General features: G+C 33.3%; 1 protein-coding gene across 1 annotated transcript in view; it reads right to left on the bottom strand.

Annotated features, from left to right (window-relative positions):
* Positions 1-25000, bottom strand: part of LOC137615974 (uncharacterized) — a 709175-nt gene that overhangs the window by 677407 nt on the left and 6768 nt on the right. Inside the window, exons 3-4 of the mRNA XM_068345657.1 lie at positions 21899-22026; positions 21418-21486 (exon numbers count right to left, since the gene is read on the bottom strand). Coding sequence (XP_068201758.1) covers positions 21418-21486; positions 21899-22026 — 197 coding nt within the window. The remainder of the gene's footprint in view (positions 1-21417; positions 21487-21898; positions 22027-25000) is intronic.

The following is a 25000-nucleotide window of genomic DNA, read 5'->3' as shown; positions in this document are numbered from 1 at the left end:
ACGGATTTAGCAATGTCCTAAAGACCTTATCTCTATGGCGTTCCCGGTTGGGGCTTACAGCGAAGAAGGGGAGTGTTTTTATTGGAGAGATTTCCTAAAAGAAATGGTCCACATGAATCTTAAAACTTTATGATGCCTCATAGCATGTCGAACGTTTAATAATTGTATCGTATGCCGTTTTCTTGATGCTATCCAAAATGTTTGATTAGATATCGGTGATAATTTTTTTTTTTTAGTTTCATTGGGTCAAGATATAAAATTCCGTTGCAGTTTTGGCTGGTATAAGAGAGTATAGAGTTGCTGGATTCATTGGGCCAAGATATATTGTTCAGCTGTAGGTTAGATTTAGAATATATATAATATACACTAGCAGTAAAGATAGTATATACATGAGGTTGGCTGTTCATTATGATATTGAACAAAATAAGATAAAGGTGTTAGTAGATTTTAACATGATATATATGGTTAGCATTTTTTTTTATTTTATGAAGCAAAAGTTTACACATATTTACATATACAATTTACACAGATATATACTCACACACAGTATACATACACATATATATGAATTCACACACACACACATGATCAAATGTTAATCAATGGTTTTGACTCTATACTATTATATGTTGATGAAGCAAACAATAATAAGATGATTTTCATATCGTTTTACGATGTCAGTTACCAAATCAATTTTCCACAAGACATGATTTTACTTATATTCGTATCACATAATTGCGAGTCCCTCACTCTAATAAACTCTATACTTTAGTCTTTTCTTGTTCTGTGACACTGAGTTTGACTGGAGTCTAGTTTTAGCTCCAAATTCTTCTGGAGAGATGCTAATTGGAACGTAAGCCGCCCAACCGCCCACAACGCCCAACCATAACAGTAATCACCCTCAGTAAACAGTTTAAGTCATGGGCAGAGGCGGGAATAGATCTGCTCTCCATGTGAATGTACTGAATGGATATCGCGTTACCTCTGCACTAGCACAGATGTTATTATACAAACTATGTATCTTTCTATCTATTTACAAAAGCACTTTCCCCAATTTTTTTTTTTTTGGGGGGGGTAGCCGACATCAAAAAAGAAGCAAAAGGGGACTTTTTCTCTATTCTCTCCTTTCAGCCTAACTAGGGATTCAGCCGTGTTTGGCTGGTACTGCTATGGTGCCACAGCCCACCACAAATGAAGTTTCATATGCTGAATCCCCTACTGCTGCTACCTCAGCGATCACCAAAGCAACCGGAGGAAGCAGCAGAGTCTAATTTATATTATATATATATATATATATGTATGTATATATATATATATATATATATGTACATATATATATATATATATATATATGTATATATATATATATATATATACATATAAATAGATATATATATATATATATATATAACCTTCTGATAGATATGCACACACATGCACACGTACACATAGACAGATTCAACTCTCCCCCCTCCCCGCCTTTTAATTTTCCTAACCACGACACAACTACTCCCACTTCTCCCATAGCCGAGGGACGGAAAGAGACCGAGTAGTCATACGTTTGGGAATGCCACTCATCGTGATAGGGAATATATATATATATATATATATATGTGTGTGTGTGTGTATATATATATATATATATATATGTGTGTGTGTGTGTGTGTGTATGTGTGTATTTACAAAGATAGATAGATAGACATGTAACATATTGTGAATATACTCATATTTGTAAGATGAATCTAGTCGGAAGTCTTGTCATTATGCTCTCAGAGGGATTAGATCAAAAGCAACATGAGAGTGTAGAGGAAAACAACAATGATGGAGAAGCCTGGTTAATGTTACCGCTCCCTTGGGTGTCTAGATTCTCGTCCTAATTGAAAGTACGCAAGATGCTCTTTCACACAGTTCTATAGAGAACACGCTGGCAATGTACTGTATGTACGTATGTATGTTTAAACACACACACACACACACACACACACATATATATATATATATATATATATATATATATACATATATATATATATATACGTACATTTTTTATTCAGGTGAAGAAGAGCCATTACCAAGAGGTCTCAAGATTTAGAAGCCAGATACGGCGTCGGCCACGAGGCAAGGCATTCTTACTATTCCTGAGATCAGTTTGTCACAAGATGTAAATACCTGTATATAAGAGAGAGGTGAAAATTGCCTTTACCATCTTGGCTTATTTCTTATATTAACCGGAGTGGAGGAGAACAGTCATACGGTTATAATGTTGGTATGAAGGGTAGTACCGGTAATTATATTTTTTTATAAATAGGTTTGGTTTTTAAATTTCCTATCAGTTTGATAGAATAAAGTTCTAAATCAAACATTGATGGTTCTTGTCTAAAGAGTTGAAAGTTGTAATCTATAAGGGAATTTACATATTTTTTTTTCCATACAAGTTTGTGTGTAATTCATTTGTTCGTTAGACTGAGAACAGAAAATTAAGATAAGGAGAAAATCTACATTGTTTAAGTGATGTTTACTCTTTAATTAACGTGAGAGAATAAAGAATAACTGGGAAACAATTCATATGTTACATTTTCATATGGTGATATAAACTTTGCACGTTAAAAGATCTGGAATTCATGTGCAAATGTCACATTTTTAGTTCTGTTGAGACAAAAATAATAGAAATAAGCTTTAAAATTCTCTTTTCCTGGATACATAAAACATGTACGTTTGTAAGATTCACATTCCACGCGCGTTTGAAAACTTCTTTTTGATTATAGGAAAAAGAGAAATGATACATTTCAAGTTTTTGAGTTAAGAATTTTATGTCAATAAATGAGCGAATTTTCACATTTACGAGCAATGCAAATTTTGTTTATCGTTTAAATAAAGTGAGAATATAAAAAGAAGGAAAGGGCAAAAGTATATATAGTAAACATTCATGTCTACACATAATTTGAACTGTCGATGGTTCCTTGATCCTTCAATAAAAAAAACATAAAAACTACAATTAGATATATATATATATATATATATATACACACACACACATATATATATATATATATATATACATATATTCCCCTGGATAAACGTTCACTATCATCAAGATAAAGGATAAAATAATCTGCATAAAGTAGGGAATTGCTGGCCGGGAATGTCCTCAAAGAGATGTCCGAAGGTGTGAGAGCAAGTGGATACCAGCGAGAGATCGATGCTCTGGGAAGCAGCACATGGGGATCCTAAATAGGATTACGAAGGAGACGGATAGTGTCCTAGATTCGTCTTCTCCTTTGATGCTACTATTTACTATGGAGGGGAGGGGGTAGTTAGGATGAGATTCTGGCTAGTGGGGACGGGGGAGAGGCGTACGATTGCACGAGATGAAATATTTTATCTTTCATGTGCACGATAACGGATACGCTTAAAAGCTAGCCAGAATACGTACACTGAGACAATGGAATTCCTGGTACGCCTCGGTCTGTGGAAGTACACCCTGTCACATTCTTTCTGCGCGGCGAGTTCCTGTTTAGCCCGGTCTACCTTCTCTGCTATATTTCCCTTCGCTATCTGTTTGGTTACTCGCAGCGAAGTAAGTGTGCACCGGGTGCACTTCTTCGGAGCGAGGTGTGCCAGGAACTTTTGTGTCCAACAGTACACTGTCGTTATTGATGAGCAATTTTTGAGTGTGTAAGAAGCGGCTAATGTCCTGGAAGTTTCCTGCACAGGATGATCAGTCATCAATCAGTGGATAAAAGTGTAAATTTGACAGTGACCAATGTCCATTTTTTTGTATAGCCACCCACTATTAAGGTATAGTGGTACATGTTAAAAGGCTATTTACCTCAACAAGAATAGATTCCCAAGAAATTACAAGATATCAGTCCCTCCTACAGCCATACTTTGACTTCTAAATTGTGGATTGACTCTGCAGTAAACATTCCCAACATTATCTGAAATTAAGGGCCTAGTAATCAAGCTCGAATAATGATGTTAGATTCCTAAGAATTTGGCTTGAATTAAAGATAACTGAGACAATAATAAAAAATAATGTCAAGGCACTTGAAATTACAATGCTAAACAATGAAGGAAAAGGCGAATCTATGAAATAACGACAAAAATCGATGGTGCAATGGCATACAATTCAGTAGCAACACTAAACAATGAAGTCACAACTCAAAATAACGATGTTGCAAAGTTGAACTTTTCAGGCTAGTAACAATGCTAAACAATGAAGTAACAAGACTACTGAAGTCTCAGTGGATACACGACGATTCCAATGAAGAAGCAAGAATTCAACACGAAACAAACATTCAAGAAAAAAGGAACATTAGCAAGAAACATACCCCTGGGAGTTATGTCTGCTATTAATAAAATGCACAATAGGATTTAAAACTTCCATTAAAAAAGTATTCACGAGTCGAAATATTTCATATTTTGAAACAAATATTTAGATAAATATTAAAAATTTCAATTGTAAGTACAGTATATGTAAAATTAAAAAACATTATGTTGATATATATATATATATATATATATATGTTACAATTGTAAAATTGTAAATGTGTATTCATAATAGAAGATAAAGATAAAATAAGATGCACAATGAACAATAAAATCCACTTGGAATTTGCAACGGCAATACTCTAAACTCGAGTGTCGCCAATGGACAGAAGAGGGTTAAGAAATAACCTTTATGATTCTGCTACTCCATCTGGCTTTTGTAAGTTTGTGTGTATGTGTGTGGTGACCTGATAATGAGATTGTAATTCAAGATATGTTAGAAGGAGGGGGGTCAGGAGGCTGAGTTGGGGCGGCAGCAATGGATCAAAAAGCTTGTGGTGAGATATTCATCTGCGTAGCGGATATGGCATGGAGAGAGAGAGAGAGAGAGAGAGAGAGAGAGAGAGAGAGAGAGTCATAATATGTGGCTCAAAAATTTTGAGAAATCTATTGGTCACCGCCACATCGTTCACTTTTGAGCTTAGTTACTGCTATTCTAAGATGATTGATTACCTCCGCCAACGAAGTTGGGAGGACGTTATGTTTATGCCTGTGTTTGTCTGTTTGTTTGGTTGTTTGTGAACAACTCTATTGCTATAATTTTACTCATAGAGTAGTGAGACATTCAGGGATTAAATGTTATGTTGAGATGTGGAAGTGATTCAATTTTGAAGATTCTAGGTGAAAGGACCAGATCAAGATTAACCCTATGGTAAGCTGAGTTCGAGAAATAAGCTGCCGCGGCGGAGGTCTGCACCCTCACAGTGATTTTTTTAGTTAAAGACCGTATCAATAGAAATACAAAGATCCTTAAAATTCACATTTTTATTATTATTACTATTATTATTATTATTTGCTAAGCTACAACCCTAATTGGAAAAGCAAGATGCTATAAGCCCTGTGGCCCCAACAGGGAAAATAGCCCAGTGAGGAAAGGAAAAAAAATATATTTTAAGAACAGTAACCATATTAAAAAATATATTATCTATATAAACTTTAACACAACAAGATAAAGAGAAATTAGATAGAATAGTGTGCCCGAGTGTACCTCAAGCAGAACAGTGGTATATTTATGATATATAGACAGGCCTCTATGTTCCTTCACTTATACAAGAAAAATTAAAGATGAAACGACAACCTATTCAATTCCCATATTTATACCCGGAAGAAAAAGGAAACGGTTGCCCTTCTCATATACTGTATACACGGTCCAGGAATTATATACCATTTCATTGAGAACGAAGAAAGCCGAGGCACGTCTTAAGAACCTCCGGGTGGTCCTGGAATCGCGAGGGATTGCTATTCAACCATCCATCTCTTGACCCGTTATTTGCGTCTTTTAACAGTCACAAAATTCCTACGTCTGATCAGATTTATATTTTCTTCAACATTAAGCTGCAATCACACTGACAGCTCCTTCATTGCCAGTGTTTGTCATTTCTTAAACTTGAAGATCATTTTTTCTGAATCTGTAGACGATACTCGACAGGTTGATTTAGTTTGAGCCCTACTTCTGATTTTAAGTTACTGAGGTTATTTTTCAGTATCCATTTTCTCCTCATCAAGTCAATTTGTTTTCTGTCTCTCTTGCTCTGGTTTAAGTCAACTGTTTGTCTCTGGTAAGTCTGCTAAACAATCAACTTGGTTTATGGATCTGCTAACTTCATAACTGCTTTTGAGTTTTACAAGTGTTCTTTCCATCCATTTTCTTACTCTCTCTCTCTCTCTCTCTCTCTCTCTCTCTCTCTCTCTCTCTCTCTCTCTCTCTCTCTCTCTCTCTCTCTCTGTTAATCCTGATTACCCTTGTCTCTCGTTCAATAATTTTTTTTCCTCACGATATATTCAGCATTGGATTTACTTTATTCCTAGATATTGGTTTTCTGTTACGAAATTCTAAATAGAGGAAATGTGAAGGTATGCTGCCAAAATTGATTTTTCTTCTTTTTCGGGGGGTGGGATTGGAGTCAGACGAATATCTCTCAGATCTATAACGTATCCAGGAAAATTGATTACCCATAGGCTAATATCGGTGAAGAGAACATATATAAAAACAGTACAATATATTCTTTTGCTTCGATAAAAGAATATCCGAATTTTCCGTGAAATGAGACTGAAAATAGCCATCCTTTATCACCCTCTTTAGTTTTGATCGTTCTGTCGTGAGTCTAGTCCTGTCTCTCATTAACATTAATTGTTTTGTGATGCACTGATTCAAAAACAAAATGTAAAAACAAAATAACCAGAACGATCATTAAAGTATAATACACCGAATTGAGATTGGTATGATATCTTTGATTTGAAGCTAAGGTACATATCACTTTTCAGTCAGACCTTTCTAGAAAAGTGGTAAGCTAAATGGAAAAGTATGTAGGCCTACGCATGCAACACCTAGACATAAGTCGTAATTTCACTTGCTGTTATAAGAGTAGCAAGCAATGGCGCATGGTTACTAGAAGCAAAGCATTTCTATGTAATCTTGATAAAAAGAGGAAACAAATGTAAACTTCTTCAATCCAATAAAAAAGATTCCATATCGAAGTTGTTTTTTCATAGCTATGTTGATGTCAACACTAAAATTTAGAAGAAACATGTATCATTGTATTTATTGGACCAACCAATGACAACAAGAGCTATGTGAATGAACTTTCCAACTATCAACGCCTCAGATACGTCAAGTTGTTTTGCTATGGGGCGTCTATGTAGTTATGATGCTCAATGGCCTTCAACCTTGCACCAACGAAGGTTTTGCTGATAAACTCCTTTTTTTCTGAGTGCGAGCACATAGCTCTCGGTACACGGATTGACATTCTGGTCAATTGCCTTGGCAACTGCAACATCCAGTCCCTTCCAATACTACGTCTTCGTTATTGTTTTCTAGCTTAAACAACGCTAACAGTTTCAGTGAAATTCTGACCTTTGCGTGGCTGGAGAAACAGCATCATGTTTGTTTGCATATATGTCGTAACTGCAGAGTCGACACGCACATTTATATATATATATATATATATATATATATATATATATATATATATATATATATATATATATATATATATATATATATATATATATATATATATATATATATATATATATATATATACACACACAATTTTCATTGTATTTATGATAAATAAAATAACCCAAATGTATGAGAAATTTGATTTATTTAGCTTTTGAAGGGACCATCTCCCTTCCTCTTCAGAAAACATAATGTTTGGGGTGCTACTATAGTGTGAGGTCTACCACCATATGTCGCCTACCCTGGTGGAGGGTGAGGTCTACCGCGTGATCAGCGTCACAGAGCCCCGCACCTAACCATTGAACATGTGAACTGCCCAAATCCATCAAAAACGTGACCTGTCCACGTAACCTGCCCGTACAAAAGGAAGCAAATGGAGCTCCTAAATCAGTTTTTCCCTTGGCCTAAAAGAGATATCATCGATTGAGGGTACTTTAAATGGTGCGAAGGAGTTATATAGATGAGTCATTCTGACAGAAGAAGCAGCACTCGCCTTTTTAAGAGACCACAATCTCTTGGATACAGTTCAAGAAGCAGATCCATGCCATGAATGTGGTTCTGTTATGCAGGAAAAAAGAAAGCGTAACAGAGGAGGAGAATTCAAGCCTGTGTTACGTCGCCCTCGAAAGGGTTGTCAAAGTACACGGTCTGTTCGTACAGGAAATAAATTTTTTCATTATACGGACATGAACAACAAATTACACTGCAACCTAAGCCTGTGTGAAATATTAGAATTAATAATTCTCTTTGTATTGGATATACCATTGTCCACAGTAACGATTCTTACAGAAAATCTACCGATACTCTAACTGACTGCGAGGTGTTGGTCGACAGCTGTTCCAGTCTCATCTTGATCATTTTTGCTGGAAGGTGATGAGAAAATATCCAATGATCTATTTGTGTCATTCTTAGAAGATGTACGAAGTTTGTATCGCTAGAATAAATGTATGGAAATATATGATAACCTGTTTGATGTACGAAGAGTGTATCGCTAGAATAAATGTATGGAAATACTAGTATACGATAACATGTTTATTTTTACCTTTATTCCTCTTTTTAATGTAATTAGAAATCCAATTATCTATTTAAATCCTTTCTAAGATATGTTTAAATTAAGTGTTTATTGCTTAAACAAATGTATGAAATGTGTTTTATCTATGAAAGACGAATAACTCAGCAGTAGACCTCACGCTATAGTACTAACGGGAGGTAGATCTCACGCTATAGTGTGGTAGACCTCACGCTATAGTAGCACCATGTTTGGCTTTCTGAAGACGAAGGGAGATGGTCCCATCGAAAGCTAAATAAATCTCATTTTTCATACATTGTGGGTTATCTTATGTGTATATGTGTGTGTTTATATATATATATATATATATATATATATATATATATATATATATATATATATATAGATAGAGAGATAGATATATTACCCCCTTCATTATAAAAGTATTTATAGTGTGGCGTAGCTTAGTCCCTACCTTGTCCCTTTTCTTATGCTAACCATATATACATCTGCATAACTGTAAAAGCATAATTAGCTATCAATCATGAGGAAATCCTAATGTTTATCAAGTATATACAACAATAAGGAACCATGATAAAAAGTCTATGAGGAGAATTTCAAATCGTATGAACCCCAGACACAAATTGTTCCACAGCTCTGCTTTGGGTTGGTTCTTATTTATGACTTTGCTATCACAATCATGACTCAGTTCTAGGTCTTTCTAGTGCGCATGCGTCGTTCTCCATTTTTCGTTTTGATAATTTTGAAGGGCGAAGGTTCTTCCTTGTATGATGATTAATTCATTTATTTTTCAGCGTTTTTTAGCTGATATGTAAGATGACTCACAGGAGAATGAGGGTAGATAGCTACTATAAGATTCAGGGCCTCTGTAACACGGTTTTTTGGACTTTACTCCTTAACAAAGCATCGGATGTAGCTGAAAGTTGACATATGTATATTTTACAACCACACACAAATTTTGTCAGCATTATCAATAACCTAAACCCAATAGTTTGAATTTTTATAGAGTAAAAATGATCTAGCCGACGCCATGGCCAGTGATAACGAGCCAAGAGGCGAAAACATTCATTACGTAAGCAATGTAAACAGCTTTGGACAAAATTTTGCCCCGCCCATCCACCAGACACCCATTCACCTTCTTCCATCGACTCTGAAACCCATAACATTCAAGAATGGCTAACAGGATCTGGAATTGCCCCCGTGGTTGCAAAACTGCATTTGTCTTACGACTTGCAACTTTTTACAGTCAAGAGAAAGCCCGTGGCCATATTTACTATAGCCTGAATAGGTAATTATCCAGTTTCTAGTTTAAATCCAATGTTTATGGTCTGATTTGTACCTAGCGTAACATGATTATAATACTTGTAATGTCATTCAGGCTTTTGAACATTTCCATTAACTATTCACTATCCCACCAAGAGAGAGAGAAAGAGAGAGATTGTATGTAAACAGTCTTTATATAACTATTTTGGTTAAAATAAGATTTTTGTGCTAAAATCTCCACCAGACCAACGGATCATCCGATATAATTTCTTTTCTTCTTCTTAGGCTGTACGACCGTGTTGGCTATGTTTTGGGCATGACTGCATTCTGTAAATAAATCATGAATAGTTTTAGGAGTTTTATTTGTACATCTAATGGGAATTTATAGAAGTAAAGTGAACATAATTAATTTATCCTTTAAAATAATTACTACATGTAGCAAACAAATAGTAGTAAAGATGATAATGCAATGAAGGAATGATACCATACTTTATCTTTAGCTTCATCAACAGCAATAACATACCCAGTTGCCATAATTTGTCAGCTTAATGAAATAACCTATCATCTAATGTTAAACTTAATTTCTGAGGAGGCCATGGCTTATTGCACAGTGAAAAAAAAATGACAAAGACTTTATGAATGGCGGAACGATACATAAATGTGGGTGGGGTATCTGTGCTAGCGTAGTAATACTACTGTAGCAGTAGTGCCCCAACAGTAGTATACATGAATTAAACGTTTAGGCCAACTGCTGGGATCCTTGAGGATCATTTAGCACTTCTTACAACTACTCGAGAAATGAGTTTTTATAGCCAGAATTTAAATTTTCTGATCCAACAATGCCCATGATAGCCTTCAGTGTTATCCTGAATTATAACGAGGCCAAAGTGGGTGGATCCTCATGAAGTCATCATTCTGACAATTATTATTGGTGAAGGTTTAAAGCGAAAATACGGTACCGGCTATCTTTTTTTTACAGTAAATAGGTAGGTAGATAGACAATGAATAAAAATTGCTTGACATTGGATATAGCAGTTATCAAATCAAGCTGGTCTACTACGTTTTTGAAAATTACCAACTATTCCATACACTTTGTCAATCTGATTGTGACCTATAAAGTAGACTGTAATTTCTTAGGAAACTTATTTTGGGAGTTAGACAAATAATCGAAGTGTTTTTGTATTTATTAACATATTTTGTTCGTTTGTTCATTATGACAATTCTCAGTGGAGAGGTTTCAGAGTTCATAAAGGTGTACTGCTTTGATTTTATTTATACTTTTGTGTTATTGTTGGCAGAGGTATAGCCTTCGTTACGTATAACCAATCATCAATCGAGAAAGAGAGAAGAAATGCCGTCATAAGTTACGTAACGAGTGCGTTCGAAACCTTTTCTCTGAGTAAGTTGGCCCGTCTTAAAAAATCGTCACTTTTACTTAATAAAGTACCAAATTTATTCAACCTACGTAATGCAGAATATAGTCAAAATTTATGTGTAGATATAATGTGTATTCTGAATAAGCGTTATATTTATGAAATTCATAAAAAAAAAGTTATTGCGAAAAAACCGTGTTACAGAGGCCCTGAATCTCATAGTAGCTAACCATAGTGGGGAATAGTTTAGAAGGTTAAGTGTTAGTAAGAGTAATGTAAAAAGGTATTTGGTTATAATTCTATTTAAATAGGCTATTTTTCTTACTATTGTGTTGATGATAATATATTACATTGATGATTTGGCACTATATTAACATAGTGATGTACAGATAAAAGGGATTTAATTCAGATTATTTCTCAGTAGCATAATTCTATTTAGATGAAGTAGCATTTTTTCTTATTTTATCCTTCATACTAAATCTAACAATTAGGCCACTTCTAAAGCGGTCAGTATTGGTCCATTGTTAGTTTTAATTTGGACTGTTAAAAGTCGACTTGGAAGTATATTTTTTTTATGCCTAATATTATTTTTGATTGCCTTTTCTGCAAAAGGTTAACCAGCAAAGTTTTGCATATACAGTATGCTATATGCCTAGACATTTCATATTTTCAACACTTACATGGTTGTATTTCTACATTCACCATAATTTTACCTTTTATTTTTCCTCTACATTCTCTCTCTCTCTCTCTCTCTCTCTCTCTCTCTCTCTCTCTCTCTCTCTCTCTCTCTCTCTCTCTCTCTCTCTCTCTCTCTCTCTCTGTTTCTCGTGGTGTATTGTTATCCGATCTAAGCTATCCATCCGAGTGTTTACTGACCAGTGTTTGATTTTCAAACCTGGAGAGAAGGGACGGAATGGGGAGTTCCCTAAAATCCGACACTGTGAGTCTCTTAAAGGTTTAAGGTTCAAAGGCCGTTGTGAATGGCATAGGCAACTGACAGTGACAGGATAATGCCCTAGAAACTGGCCATATACACATATGGTCAGCACCCAAACCAACTTTCTACTCAAGCTAGGACCGGGGAGGGCCAGGCAATGGCTGCTGATGACTCAGCAGGTAGACCTACAGGCACCCCTAACCCCTCCTCCATCCTTAGCTCATAAGGATGGTGAGGTTGCAGACACTACAAGAAACTATCGATCCTGAGCGAAACTCAAATCCCAGTCTGGCAGATCGGCAGGCAGGGACGTTTCCAATAGGCTACCTAAGCAGTGGATTAATTATAGTTATTAATCGACTCTGGCAAGATGCAGATAAGGGAAGATAGAGAAATAGAGACGAGTGAAAAAAAAGCACTCGATGTGTGATCATTGCTCTACACAAATTCTTTTAACATACAAAACTCTCTCTCTCTCTCTCTCTCTCTCTCTCTCTCTCTCTCTCTCTCTCTCTCTCTCTCTCTCTCTCTCTCTCTCTCTCTCTGGGAAAACACTCATTATATGTATCGACTTATTTTATCTATTACCATAGACAATAACACCCTCAACAGCTGGAATAAACAAAAATTGCGTTAATACCTTTTGGCATTCCATCTAAGGTCACCTAAATTTAAAGAATAAAATACAAGAAGTACTCTAATACTTACATCGTCATTGTAACCCTCGCAACGCCACTACAGTACACTCATATAATGGTTCCATTTACCTTTTTTAATTAGTATTTTATTCAATTGCATTCACATAACCTCTACAGTTACTTGTAATTTAGTGTTCTTGATTAAAGCACTATGCAGATATATGCATTATTGGTAGTGCAGTCCTGTTATTTATTGCTGATATTATGGTATTCACATGGATATTACTGGTTCCAGATTGGCTGATATTCTCGTTTTTTATCATAATAACTTCAGTCTATATAATATGTGGCTTAAAGGAAGAATTAGCTGAGGGTGGAGGGAGTCAGCGTGAACGTGCCTGGAAGAAAACACGGCAGTTGAACTAATCAAAGTAGAGATTAATAAAGAGTTGACCGCTAGATACTAGAATGGAAGTGGGAATGGTGTGTTTAGATTAGATGATTTTGATATGGTAATATACATAAACACGATTCCTCCTCTATACGTAATATTTTACCAGCTTATCAATACCTTCAAAATTATGGTAACAAAAGAGAGAGTCGAAGCGAAACGTTCACCAAATCGTGGTCAGATAGTTCAGTTAGTTATGAATAGAGAAATTGTTATGGGACATTGACATATATAAAATCATTTTTTTCTGTTAGCCTAATATTAGCTTACTAGTATATCTATGCTGTAAATATCAACGTAGTATAAAGGAGGGTCAAAACGGCAAGCCATGACCCTAGGGACGTTAAGTAATATTCCGAGCCTCGGATTGGATGACGGCAAGTCTAATTGAGGAGTTAATTAGCCGTAGACTATCTTTGTAACATACAGAGGCAAATATGTATGGACACATTACCCTCCATCACTTACATTAAAAGTCAAAAGAGAAACATCCACACAAAAGGGAGTTTGAAGTTCTCAGTATTTTCTGTAAAATGTGGAATTCTTTGCCTTTTTTACATTTCATAAAAAACGTGAAACTGTCTTCAACGTTGCATTTCCCCAAAAAGGCAGAGTTCTCTGCTTTTCTTACATTGCATACAAAATGTGGAATTTTCAACCGTTTCGTATTCCCTCCAAATGTGGAGGTCTACTTCCTGCGCAATGAAAATGATCTTTTTCTTTCCTATTTATTTGCTACAAAATGTGCAGTTATTTGCATTCCCTAACTAGAGAGGCACCCAGTAGAGCACAGACCTCTGCCACGAAAGCTTATTTCTCGAACTTTTGCTGGACCTTGACCTTTGACCTTAACATGTATATGATAAATGCCGTGAATTTTCTTACACTCAAATATGAACCAAGTCGGAAGTCTCTGTGATAACGATGCCCAATGATTATGCAAAATGGACATTTAGCTTGACCGTGACCTTGATCTTTGACCTTCCAGAATTCAATCATTTCTAGCATTTTACATAAAAGTTAATCCCTGCAAGTTTCGTTACTCTACGATTAAAATTGACCGGGAAGCTGTTCGCAAACAAATAAACACACAAACAGTGGGTAAAACATAACCTCCTTCCAACTTCATTGGCGGATTTAGAAATGGAATAAAATATGCCTTCACACATATATCTTACGAAAACTCTTCCGTTTTCTGTATTTCCTGTAAAACCGAAGTTTCTCTAACTTTCTTTGTATGTCCATTAATATATATTAAAACGTAGATTGTGCAGTTCTCTTCCTTTACATTTCCTGCAAAATATACAGTTCTTTTCATTCGCATTTCCTTCAAAATAGTGACAATATGCAGTTCTCTCTAAAGACTATCCCGTTTTGCCCTTTCTTTGTACTTTTCTGCATTTTTAGGCTTTTACAAAATGTGAACTTTCTAGTTTTCATTATGTGGAATGGATTATGGCGTTTTCTACCTTTCATTGTATTTCTTATTAAATGTTAAGTTTTCTATGTTTTTCGGTATTTCACGAATAAAGTTCTTTGTTCTAGCAATAAAATAAACAAGTCTCTACAATTTTTGTATTTACTACAAAATAATTAACTATATCACTCTGCATTTCCTACAAAAAAAGAAGTAGTTTCTTATTTTTTTCTAAATTTCCTATAAAATAAAATGCAGAATGAGTTCTGGCCCTACTGTATTTCCTACAAAGTTTTCTGTATTTTACTGTATTATCAAATCGACAGTTCCCGGTCTTTCTTTGACTTTTAAAAAATTACTTTCCTTTAAATGCTTTTCATAAAAAATGTACTTCTCTGCATTCTTTATATTGCCAACAAAATGAAGAGTTATCTGCCTCTCTCTCAATACCCTACCTACTATAAAATGCTTGGTATTTCACTGCATTTTGAAAAAAAATTACGAAAATAAAAACACTGGGGACAGTAAATCGCTGCAACTCTATGGAATAATAACGCCTTCTTAAACTTGAATTACTTTTGGACACTTAATAATAATAATAATAATAATAATAATAATAATAATAATAATAATAATAATGACAAAAGTAACAATAACAATAATAATAATAATAATAATAATAATAACAATAATAATAATAATAATAATAATAATAATAATAATAATAATCAATGTAACAATTGATGAATACGATGTGTAATTATATACGCAGTTACAAAAAACTATATCCCGTTAGTGCTTTAAAAGTGAGAGACCACCTCGTAAAATAAAAATCGTGCATGCAAATATGCTCTCAGTTTTATGCTTGAAATAAATCGCCAATTGTTCTACATGCTAAGAGCTGATTTGAATCGACCGATTCGCAATGAGTTAGATTGCGATCTATTATGAATTTATGGCATCATTCTCCATTCACAAAATCTGCTTTTATTCATCATGCTGGTTTGACTATCACACTGCTGATGAGAAATCAATATATATTGCTCAGAATTATTTGCTAATGGAATTGGTTCTAGGTTGATGTCATCAATTTGTGTATTCAAAAAAAATAAAAAAATCCTTTTCATTATTAATATCAAGATATAGAACGACGTTCTAATTTGAAAGGATTAGGGTCTGCACTGAGGATAGAGAGAGAGAGAGAGAGAGAGAGAGAGAGAGAGAGAGAGAGAGAGAGAGAGAGAGAGAGAGAGAGAGAGAGACACACACAGACAGACAGACAGACAGAATATATAAATCTTCCTCTTAGACGACGATAGCGTAAATATCAGTCTGACAAAGCAAAAAGGAAAATAAAAATAATAAAAGAAAGACTGAAGGAATTAAAATCTCGACATTTACAGAAGAGAAAAGAAAAGAATTGGAGTCACATCATGTTAACAATAAAGCTAATAACATCGTCTGAACACCGTAGTATAATGTTTATTAGATGGCTTTTATTTAACCTAACAACATATTGATTTCCTTTGTGAAATAAGAATGAAACTATTCTTCACAGACAAAAACTTATTATGTGTCCAAGAAGGGACTGCGTTAAAGAACCAAAACTGCTTTCAACGTTTAGGAACCCTGCATTATTATCATTATTATTATTATCATTATTATTATTACTTGCTAAGCTACAACCCTAGTTGGAAAAGCAGGATGCTTTTAGCCCAAGGGCTCTAACAGGCAAAAAACCCAGTGAGGAAAGGAAATAAGGGAATAAATAAACGATATAAGAACTAATGAACAATTAAAATGAATTATTTCAAAACATTAACAACATTAAAAGAGATATTTCATATATAAACTATAAAAAGACTTATGTCAGCCTGTTCAACATAAAAACATTTGCTGAAAGTTGGAACTTTAGAGGTTCTACTGATTCAACTACCCGATTAGGAAGTTCATTTCATAACTCTCTATTTTGAGAGAGAGAGAGAGAGAGAGAGAGAGAGAGAGAGAGAGAGAGAGAGAGAGAGAGAGAGAGAGAGAGAGATCCTATGCTAAAATAATTTGAAGACTAATAGTACACCCTTCACCTCAACCTGGTCCCTCTTTACACCATCTTCTAATGCTAACTATTCATTTCTCAAAAAAAAAAAAAAAAAAAAAAAAAAAAAATCCGAACCACTGGCACCAGTAAAGCACATTCGTAACAACACTTCTAGAAAGGTAAAATCACTTGCTACTTCATCACAGTCTTACATTTACTGCACAGCCCCTACAAAATTTATAACACTTACAGAAGGTTAAAATTACTGTCATAACTGAAAATACAAAAAAATACAAATAATGTGCAAGAGGCAAAATATCAAGAGACAATATCAAGGATATAAGTATTGGCTGACGAAATATTCGTAAAAGGGAATGACAGTCAATATCTGAAAGAACAAAGAGATTCTACGCTGCAGAGGCGATAAAATTAACTTTAAAAAAAAATAAAGGAAAGAGATTGCAAGATTTCCAGCAATGGAAGCTAAGGAAAATCGCGTCAACAAACAAATAATGAAAAAACAAAACATCTTGGAGTATTAAAGTAAACACCATAAAAATGGAGTCTACTGAACTTTTTTTTTTTTTATTTGATTTCTCAGTTTGAAGGAGGAAAGAAGTCTAGACTACTTGGTAAACATTTCATGCTGCTGATTTAACCAAAGAATATAAATATAGATATCTCAAAAAAAGTCGAAAATTACTTTTCTTTTATAGTTTCTTCATGAAATATATCGAAAAACACGAATTTACTATAAAAAAAAAAACATACGCATATGAAAGTTAAATACAGTGTTATTAGTCATGATAGGTGATATGTAGAGAATTATATATAACAAAGTATACATTTAAATTCCTTGTGCAAAGTATCATGAAAGTTTCTACCCTTTAGGATATTCACTCGGACCAACGTGTGTCATGTAATTATCAGAAGCTCTAAAAATGAATTATCTTAAAACTTTTTACACGAGTGCTAAATTAACTAACAATTCTGTTCACTGTCTTTATTTCCCAGTAATAAATTGCATTCAAGCGGGTTGATCACTTGTGTGTTAACAGAAATTGACTTCAAACTTCCCAGCTGTCAAGAATGGCTAGTATGTAACGTAGAGTTTTACGGCTATGGCTTACTTCAAGGACTCTTCATTTTTCTTGTTTCAGTCAATCATAGCTGTTCATTCACTTCCAGTCCACGTCATTGAAAACCGTCTACTAGCGTGTTATCCTCCGCTTGTCATATTAAAACTTTATCCTATGCTCCATGAAAATGAAAAATAAAGGATTCCTGCTCCATATCGTGTAGTGTCATATGATTTATAAGAGTTCAAATGTATAAATGCAAAAACAAAAGAACAATCCCATTTCGAATTGCATTTATAACGAAATTGTGATAGTACTGCACACGATTCACTCTAAAAAAAATCCAATAAAGAACAACGTTAGAAAAATAACAAACAAAATGTGATTGAACATAACCAAAATGCAAATACTGAAGGCGATTGTGAAAGGGCGAAGAAAAACGCTCACTCTTAGTGCCAGAGAAATAATGACATACACGTGAGATTTATGTCTGTTAATATTTTGAAATAACCCACTTCGACGTAAAACAAACGGCGAAGGTCCTTTCATTAGACGTAGAAAAATTCCAGAGTGATTCTTTAAAACCACCCGGTCACTCCGCCAAAGACATATGATTTAGGGCTGCGTTATGAGGTAAGAATGGTGGTTGGCGGGATACACACATACCGACATTTACATGTAAAACAAGGCCATACGATTTGGGGGAATTTAGGCACACGCACCCACACCCATTTCCTCGCCTAGACCAGAGATAAGAAGAAAATGGGGACGGGGAAGACCATGTTGCTTCCATTTGACCTACCGAAGAATTCAGCTTCTGTATTCGTATGCCTTTTTTGAGTAATGGCGAAGGCATTCCTCCCCCTCCACTAATCCCATACCCTACCTACCCCTCATCAATTGTGCTTATTGTAAGATTCTTTTTATACCTCTATACATAGAACAAGGATACTACCTTCGTATGTGATTTGAAAGAACATATCTATCTATATATATATATACATATATATAGAGCACCATTTATAAGGCAAATTAGTGTTCGTGTAATTGCCTTTAATTATATTGCTATTATCATTACTAATAAACAAATGTGACATGTGTATTAAGGATAAAAGAACTTGTAAAAGAGAGAGATGAGATTGAAATATACAAGTAAATTCTAAATACTACAAATACATAATAAATTTCCTGCTATCTTTTATCTATAACAAACTATATCGGTGTCAATGATCCTCGATGTCAGAATGGAAACTCCAAATCAATTGATCAATAAATAAATAATTACCATAAGGCGTATTTAGTACATCGGTTACAAGGATATTTGGTCTTCGCAATATAGTTATGACCAAAAGTACAGTTATGCTTAATTGAATGATCACTAGTAAATCTAAACAAATATGGCTTCCACATTGGTCAAAGTAAGTTTAAGACAAAGAACTTAGCAAGTCTCGGATGACTTAGATTAATTCATTGCATACGGGCCATTTCATACACTCATTATAATTACAGTAGTTTGTTTTAAAGTTTCGTTATTTAAAGTTATATTCACATACTAATTAGTTCTAGTTAATAAATGTCCTTAAAGATAATCAACTTTTTCATACTTTCAGCCAAAGGACTATTAAAGGAATATGTCTTCGGTATTAATAGAAATCAAAATAGTATCAGAGTAAGAAATCAAAATAATCTTTTGACATTTGAAATAGAAAATTGCCAGAGGAGCACTAGTACTTAGTGGATTATGTCGCAAATAACGATAAATATAGATGCTACCAATAGTCATGAAAAACTAGTATATGAGATGTACATGAAAAATGTGTCTATCCTATCTTGTGATACTTCGAATACAACCGTACCAAATGACTAGCTATAAAATTATTAAGTTATTCATTGAAGTTGTTGTTGACTTTATCATCATCAGCAGCAGTACTAACAAATATATGAACCTTCTATGGTGATAATAGCCAGTATTCTAATATCAATGAAGTAAGTTGCCTTAAATGCCATATGGAAATGATGACAGAATAAAATGATAAGGTGCTATGAGAGAGAGAGAGAGAGAGAGAGAGAGAGAGAGAGAGAGAGAGAGAGAGAGAGAGAGAGAGAGAGAGAGAGAGAGAGAGATAAAACCTAAGTACATGAACGCTTGATTGAATAGACATAAATTAAAGATAGATGAATCACCACAATAGCGACACGAATTAAAAACTAAGAATTGAAAAATAGAAGAGGTTGAAATAGTTACAAAATAACAGGAAAGAACGAGTAAAAGTACAGTAGATTTTCAACGCCACTCCAGACATTCTTCAATCATAGAACAGGAGTGCATTCCTCTGGATAAACCTCATGAAGTGTGCATGAAGCCTAAGAACAGAAGGCCCTTGGGCGGCCTCCTTTCTCTCGAGATAAATCCTATCCACAAGAAGTCTACAAGGGCTTGGCTTGCATACTTAGCTACATCCATTTTTTTCATATACAGAACATTTCCATCTATCAAACAATGCAGAGAAAGTCAGTAAGGCATGATGGTGAGAGAAGTAGGAAAGAAAGTCTTGATTTCACTTTGTAAATAAAAAGGATCACCCTCAGCTGCTGATGGGTGATTATTTTTCTCAGACTTATATTTCAAATTTAAGGTTCAGTATTGAATTCTCACAGTCGCATGCGAGTCAAAGAATTTAACACACATACTCTCTGACATATAATCAATTTCTTATTCTTCAAGGTGTGTGTGTATATGTATGTGTATATATATATATATATATATATATATATATATATATATATATGTATGTATATATATGTATATATATATATATATATATATATATATATATATATATATATTATATATATATATATATATATATATATATATATATATATATATATATAAGCACACAAACACACATATGTGTATATATATATATATATATATATATATATATATATATATATATATATATATATATATATATATATTATATATATATATATATATATATATATATATATATATATATATAAGCACACATACACACATATGTATATATATATACATATAATGTATAAATAAATATATGTATACATAAAAATGTATATATATATATATATATATATATATATATATATATATATATATATATATATATATATATATATATATATATACATATATATATATATATATATATATATATATATATATATATATATATATATATATATATATATATATATATAAGCACACATACACACATATATATATATACATATAATATATAAATAAATATATGTATACATAAATATGTATACATATATATATATATATATATATATATATATATATATATATATATATATATATATATATATATATATATATAGATATATAGATATATATATATATATATATATATATATACATATATATAAATACATATGTGTATATATATATATATATATATATATATATATATATATATATATATATGTATATATATATATATATATATATATATATATATATATATATATATATATATATATATATATATATATATATATATATATATATTAATGAAAATACAAACATCATACATAGAGGCAGACAACTCTAATGTGAAAGTGTACAAATAAGAAAATAAATGAAGTATTAGTCACAACTTTATCAATCCTTACCTGGTAGAAGAGAGAAGAGGCCAAGTGCCAGAAGTAACTGGTACTCCTTCCTGGATGAAAGCAATGATTTCCATACATTTTATTTTCAATATAAAGTAACTATAATTCACCTTTACACAATAAACATTCAATCAAGCTGTCGATTGTTACTTGTAATTTCTCCTAAAGTAGTAAGGACGGGCCTATCATTCCATTTATTGATAAGACACTTACGGGTACACAAGTAAGATTGGAATTCAAAACAATACTAAACGTATTTGAACCCAGGTCAGAATCATTTTCTTTTTCGAAATTTCTTTGAAAATCAGATATTGTTACATCACAAACTCGACGATAACTGGACCCTCTTTCCTCTCATTTTGAGCTTCACCGTAATGTCTCTTCGGAAGAAAATCCTAAGGTTATATCCAGTCACAGGCCGTCTATGTAGACAACACGATTCACGAGCACTTTACACGCGATCGGGCGCGAGACAACTTACTACAACGACGAGGCCAACCACACTGGCTGAGTTCAGTCTGTCGAACTCTCAGGCTCAGAGACTCAGAGTCAGACGGTCGTTTGAGACCAAAATCGCGGAGGCCGGATGATCCTGCTGAGCTCTCCTGCCTGTAGGAATGGGAAGGTTAGCAAGAAGAAATCCTTCCCTCCCTAAGGGTCTCTCGAACCAATCACTGCCTTGCCTAACGGGATTCGGGGATGAGACAAGGACGAATGCAAAATTTCAGAAATGTTTACTCTCGAGGGGTTATCAGTAGGCGTTATATATTAGTTTATTTTCATAAATGTGTTTATCCCTTTCGATATTATAATCATGAATATCGCTTTTACTGCCTTTAATGCGGTTATTAGAAAATGTGTAATTCTTAATTTCTCAATTGTTTAAATTATAATTGGCATTTCCTTACAATCAATGAAAGAAAAAGTTGATACGGAATACTTGATGAACTATGCAAGTGTCTTACCGCTCGTTAAGAAAATGTAGATCATGAGTGGAGATTGCTAACCATTATGCCAAAAAGCCAAAATGTGCTTTGAAAGTATTTTGGATAGTTTCATCCTCGTAGGATAAAGATTATCTATAATAGAGGCCTTCATGTTAGTTATCGTAACTAAGTATTTTGATGAAGACTAATTTGCGTCAGTTTTTCTTTTTTTTATATCTTCCTTTTTATTTTTTTCACTCACCATCTTATCTGGAACCCGCAACGTTCAGGTAAGAACTAGGTACCTTCAGGAGGCCTTATTAAACCCCCTTGAGGTACCTAACGTGTGCTTAGGTGAATAAAGGTAATATCCATTCATAGGAACTTATCCTATCGGTTATCCCTCGTCCGCTGGGAAACTCAAACCCGGTGCTATGGTGTGCTACTGATATGAGAGAGAGAGAGAGAGAGAGAGAGAGAGAGAGAGAGAGAGAGAGAGAGAGAGAGAGAGAGAGAGAGAGAGAGAGAGAGAGAGAGAGAGAAAGAAAATGAATATCTATTTTGAAATAACTGGTGTTACTTAAAAGTTCTAAGAGAAGGGTGAAGGTGTCCCTTAAACTCACTACAGTTTTTTATTTTTTTTTAACTCTCTTATTTATTTGTTTGTTATTTTCTAGTTTCATGAATAATAAATTGAACCATCTAGAAGAATTTGGAAGCAAACCTTTTTCACCTACTACAGTATATATCGTCATGAATCCTAACCTGTACATTACTTACATCCCTCTATATTTTTATTTTCACTCCCAGGCTACAAAGAATTCTCCAAAAGTTCCAAATTATCATAAAAAAAAGAAAGGCACAGCTATTAAAAAAAAGGCTATTCGTATTCCTTCGTTAATTGCTGTATCTTGCTTCCATGGATAAGGGGAAAACGGTAACAGTTAAAAAAAAAAAAAAAAAAAAAACCCTGAAAACTTCCATTGGCAAATGCTGCTTCGCCAATGTATGTTCGACTCTTGGCACGGGGGAAGATTTTTTATTACACTCGCAAATCGGATTTATTTTTTTCATCAGAAAAAGTATATAAAAAAAAGAAACTATTGGCCTTCGCAATAACATAGGTATAGTGCATTAAACAAAACATTGTTACACAAAAATATACCCTAAGTATCTAAGCATTAAGCTACTTCTATCATCTACATTCTACTGTGTACGATGTCACTTCATTGAAAAATACTTGGATAATTAATTGATAGATTATGAGTTATCTGGCATCCTGGCATCAAATACTTGGATAAAGATAGTCACTATATATCTAAAATCTTTAAATACTAGGATCAATATTTTAGATATCTAGGGAGTATAAACAAATGAAGAGAAGGAATTGTAGTACATTGATTATGAGCAATGCGACCAGTATTCACAGTAATGATTTTGTCTGTCGGATTTCTTATTCGTGTGACAAAATATAATTTCCTTAATTCATGCACAATCCTCAAGAGAAGGCTAATAATGATAATAATAATAATAATAATAACAATAATAATAATAATGATAATAATAATAATAATAATAATAATAATAATAATAATAATAATAATAATAATAATGATAATAATAATAATAATAATAATAATAATAATAATAATAATAATAATGATAATAATAATAATAATAATGATAATGATAATAATAATAATAAAGTCATTTACTATAAACAACATACACAAATCTACGGCTTACACCTTCCATGTTTCATATCTTGACAGTTCGAGGTGAAAAGTGAATGTCGACCCAAGTTGCGATCTTGATCCGAATCATCACCAACATTTAATGGGGATCTTCCAGAGAATGATATATATATCTGATATTAAAATTTGGTGAATATTCAGTTAGAATTTTTGACATAATCCTGCTAATAGACAAATAAATAGATAAATAAACGTAGGTAAAAACATGACCTCCACAATGAAGGTAAAAACAGCAGCAGCAGTAACAACAACAACAACAACAACAACACAATGAATAATAATAATAATAATAATAATAATAATAATAATAATAATTATTATTATTATTATTATTATTATAATAATTAACGTTCGGTGTTTGACTTTCATAGTTTCTTTTCATTTTTATTCATATCATTGAAATTGTTAAAATTATTATTGATATAAATTTTCTACTCTTGTAAACACATTCGAACTATCTTTTTTTTGGTTTCAGTAGCTTCTTTTTACTATCTAGAATCAGTCCTGCATCATCGGGAAGTATCAATAATTATAGTCTCCATGATTTTCCCTTCCAGCAACAGATATGTTACATTTATACCCCATTTTCTGGATTCTCGTTAAACCTATTAATGAAAGATATTAAAAAGCTGTTGGAAACAGAATTTCTGTGTCATGCTCATTTTTTTTAGACTGAACAACTACATACTTTAATTCATAATTTGTTTTTTATCCTAAATGTATTTGATAGCTTTGCTTCTCGGTTTTTGTATGGTTACGTATGCCACACACAGCATGTCCCTTCACTACCAAATTTCTCACTTATCTGTCTTGATCTACATTAATTTCCTCTTGCCTAAATCCACAATCTTGTTCTCCTATCAGTTCATCAGTTATTTAACTTCCTTTACCAATAAAAATCCT

This window comes from Palaemon carinicauda, chromosome 22 (genome assembly GCF_036898095.1).
Source record: "Palaemon carinicauda isolate YSFRI2023 chromosome 22, ASM3689809v2, whole genome shotgun sequence".
NCBI lineage: Eukaryota > Metazoa > Arthropoda > Malacostraca > Decapoda > Palaemonidae > Palaemon > Palaemon carinicauda.
The sequence above is the reverse complement of the archived record's forward strand: the minus strand, read 5'-3'. Positions and strand labels throughout refer to the sequence as shown.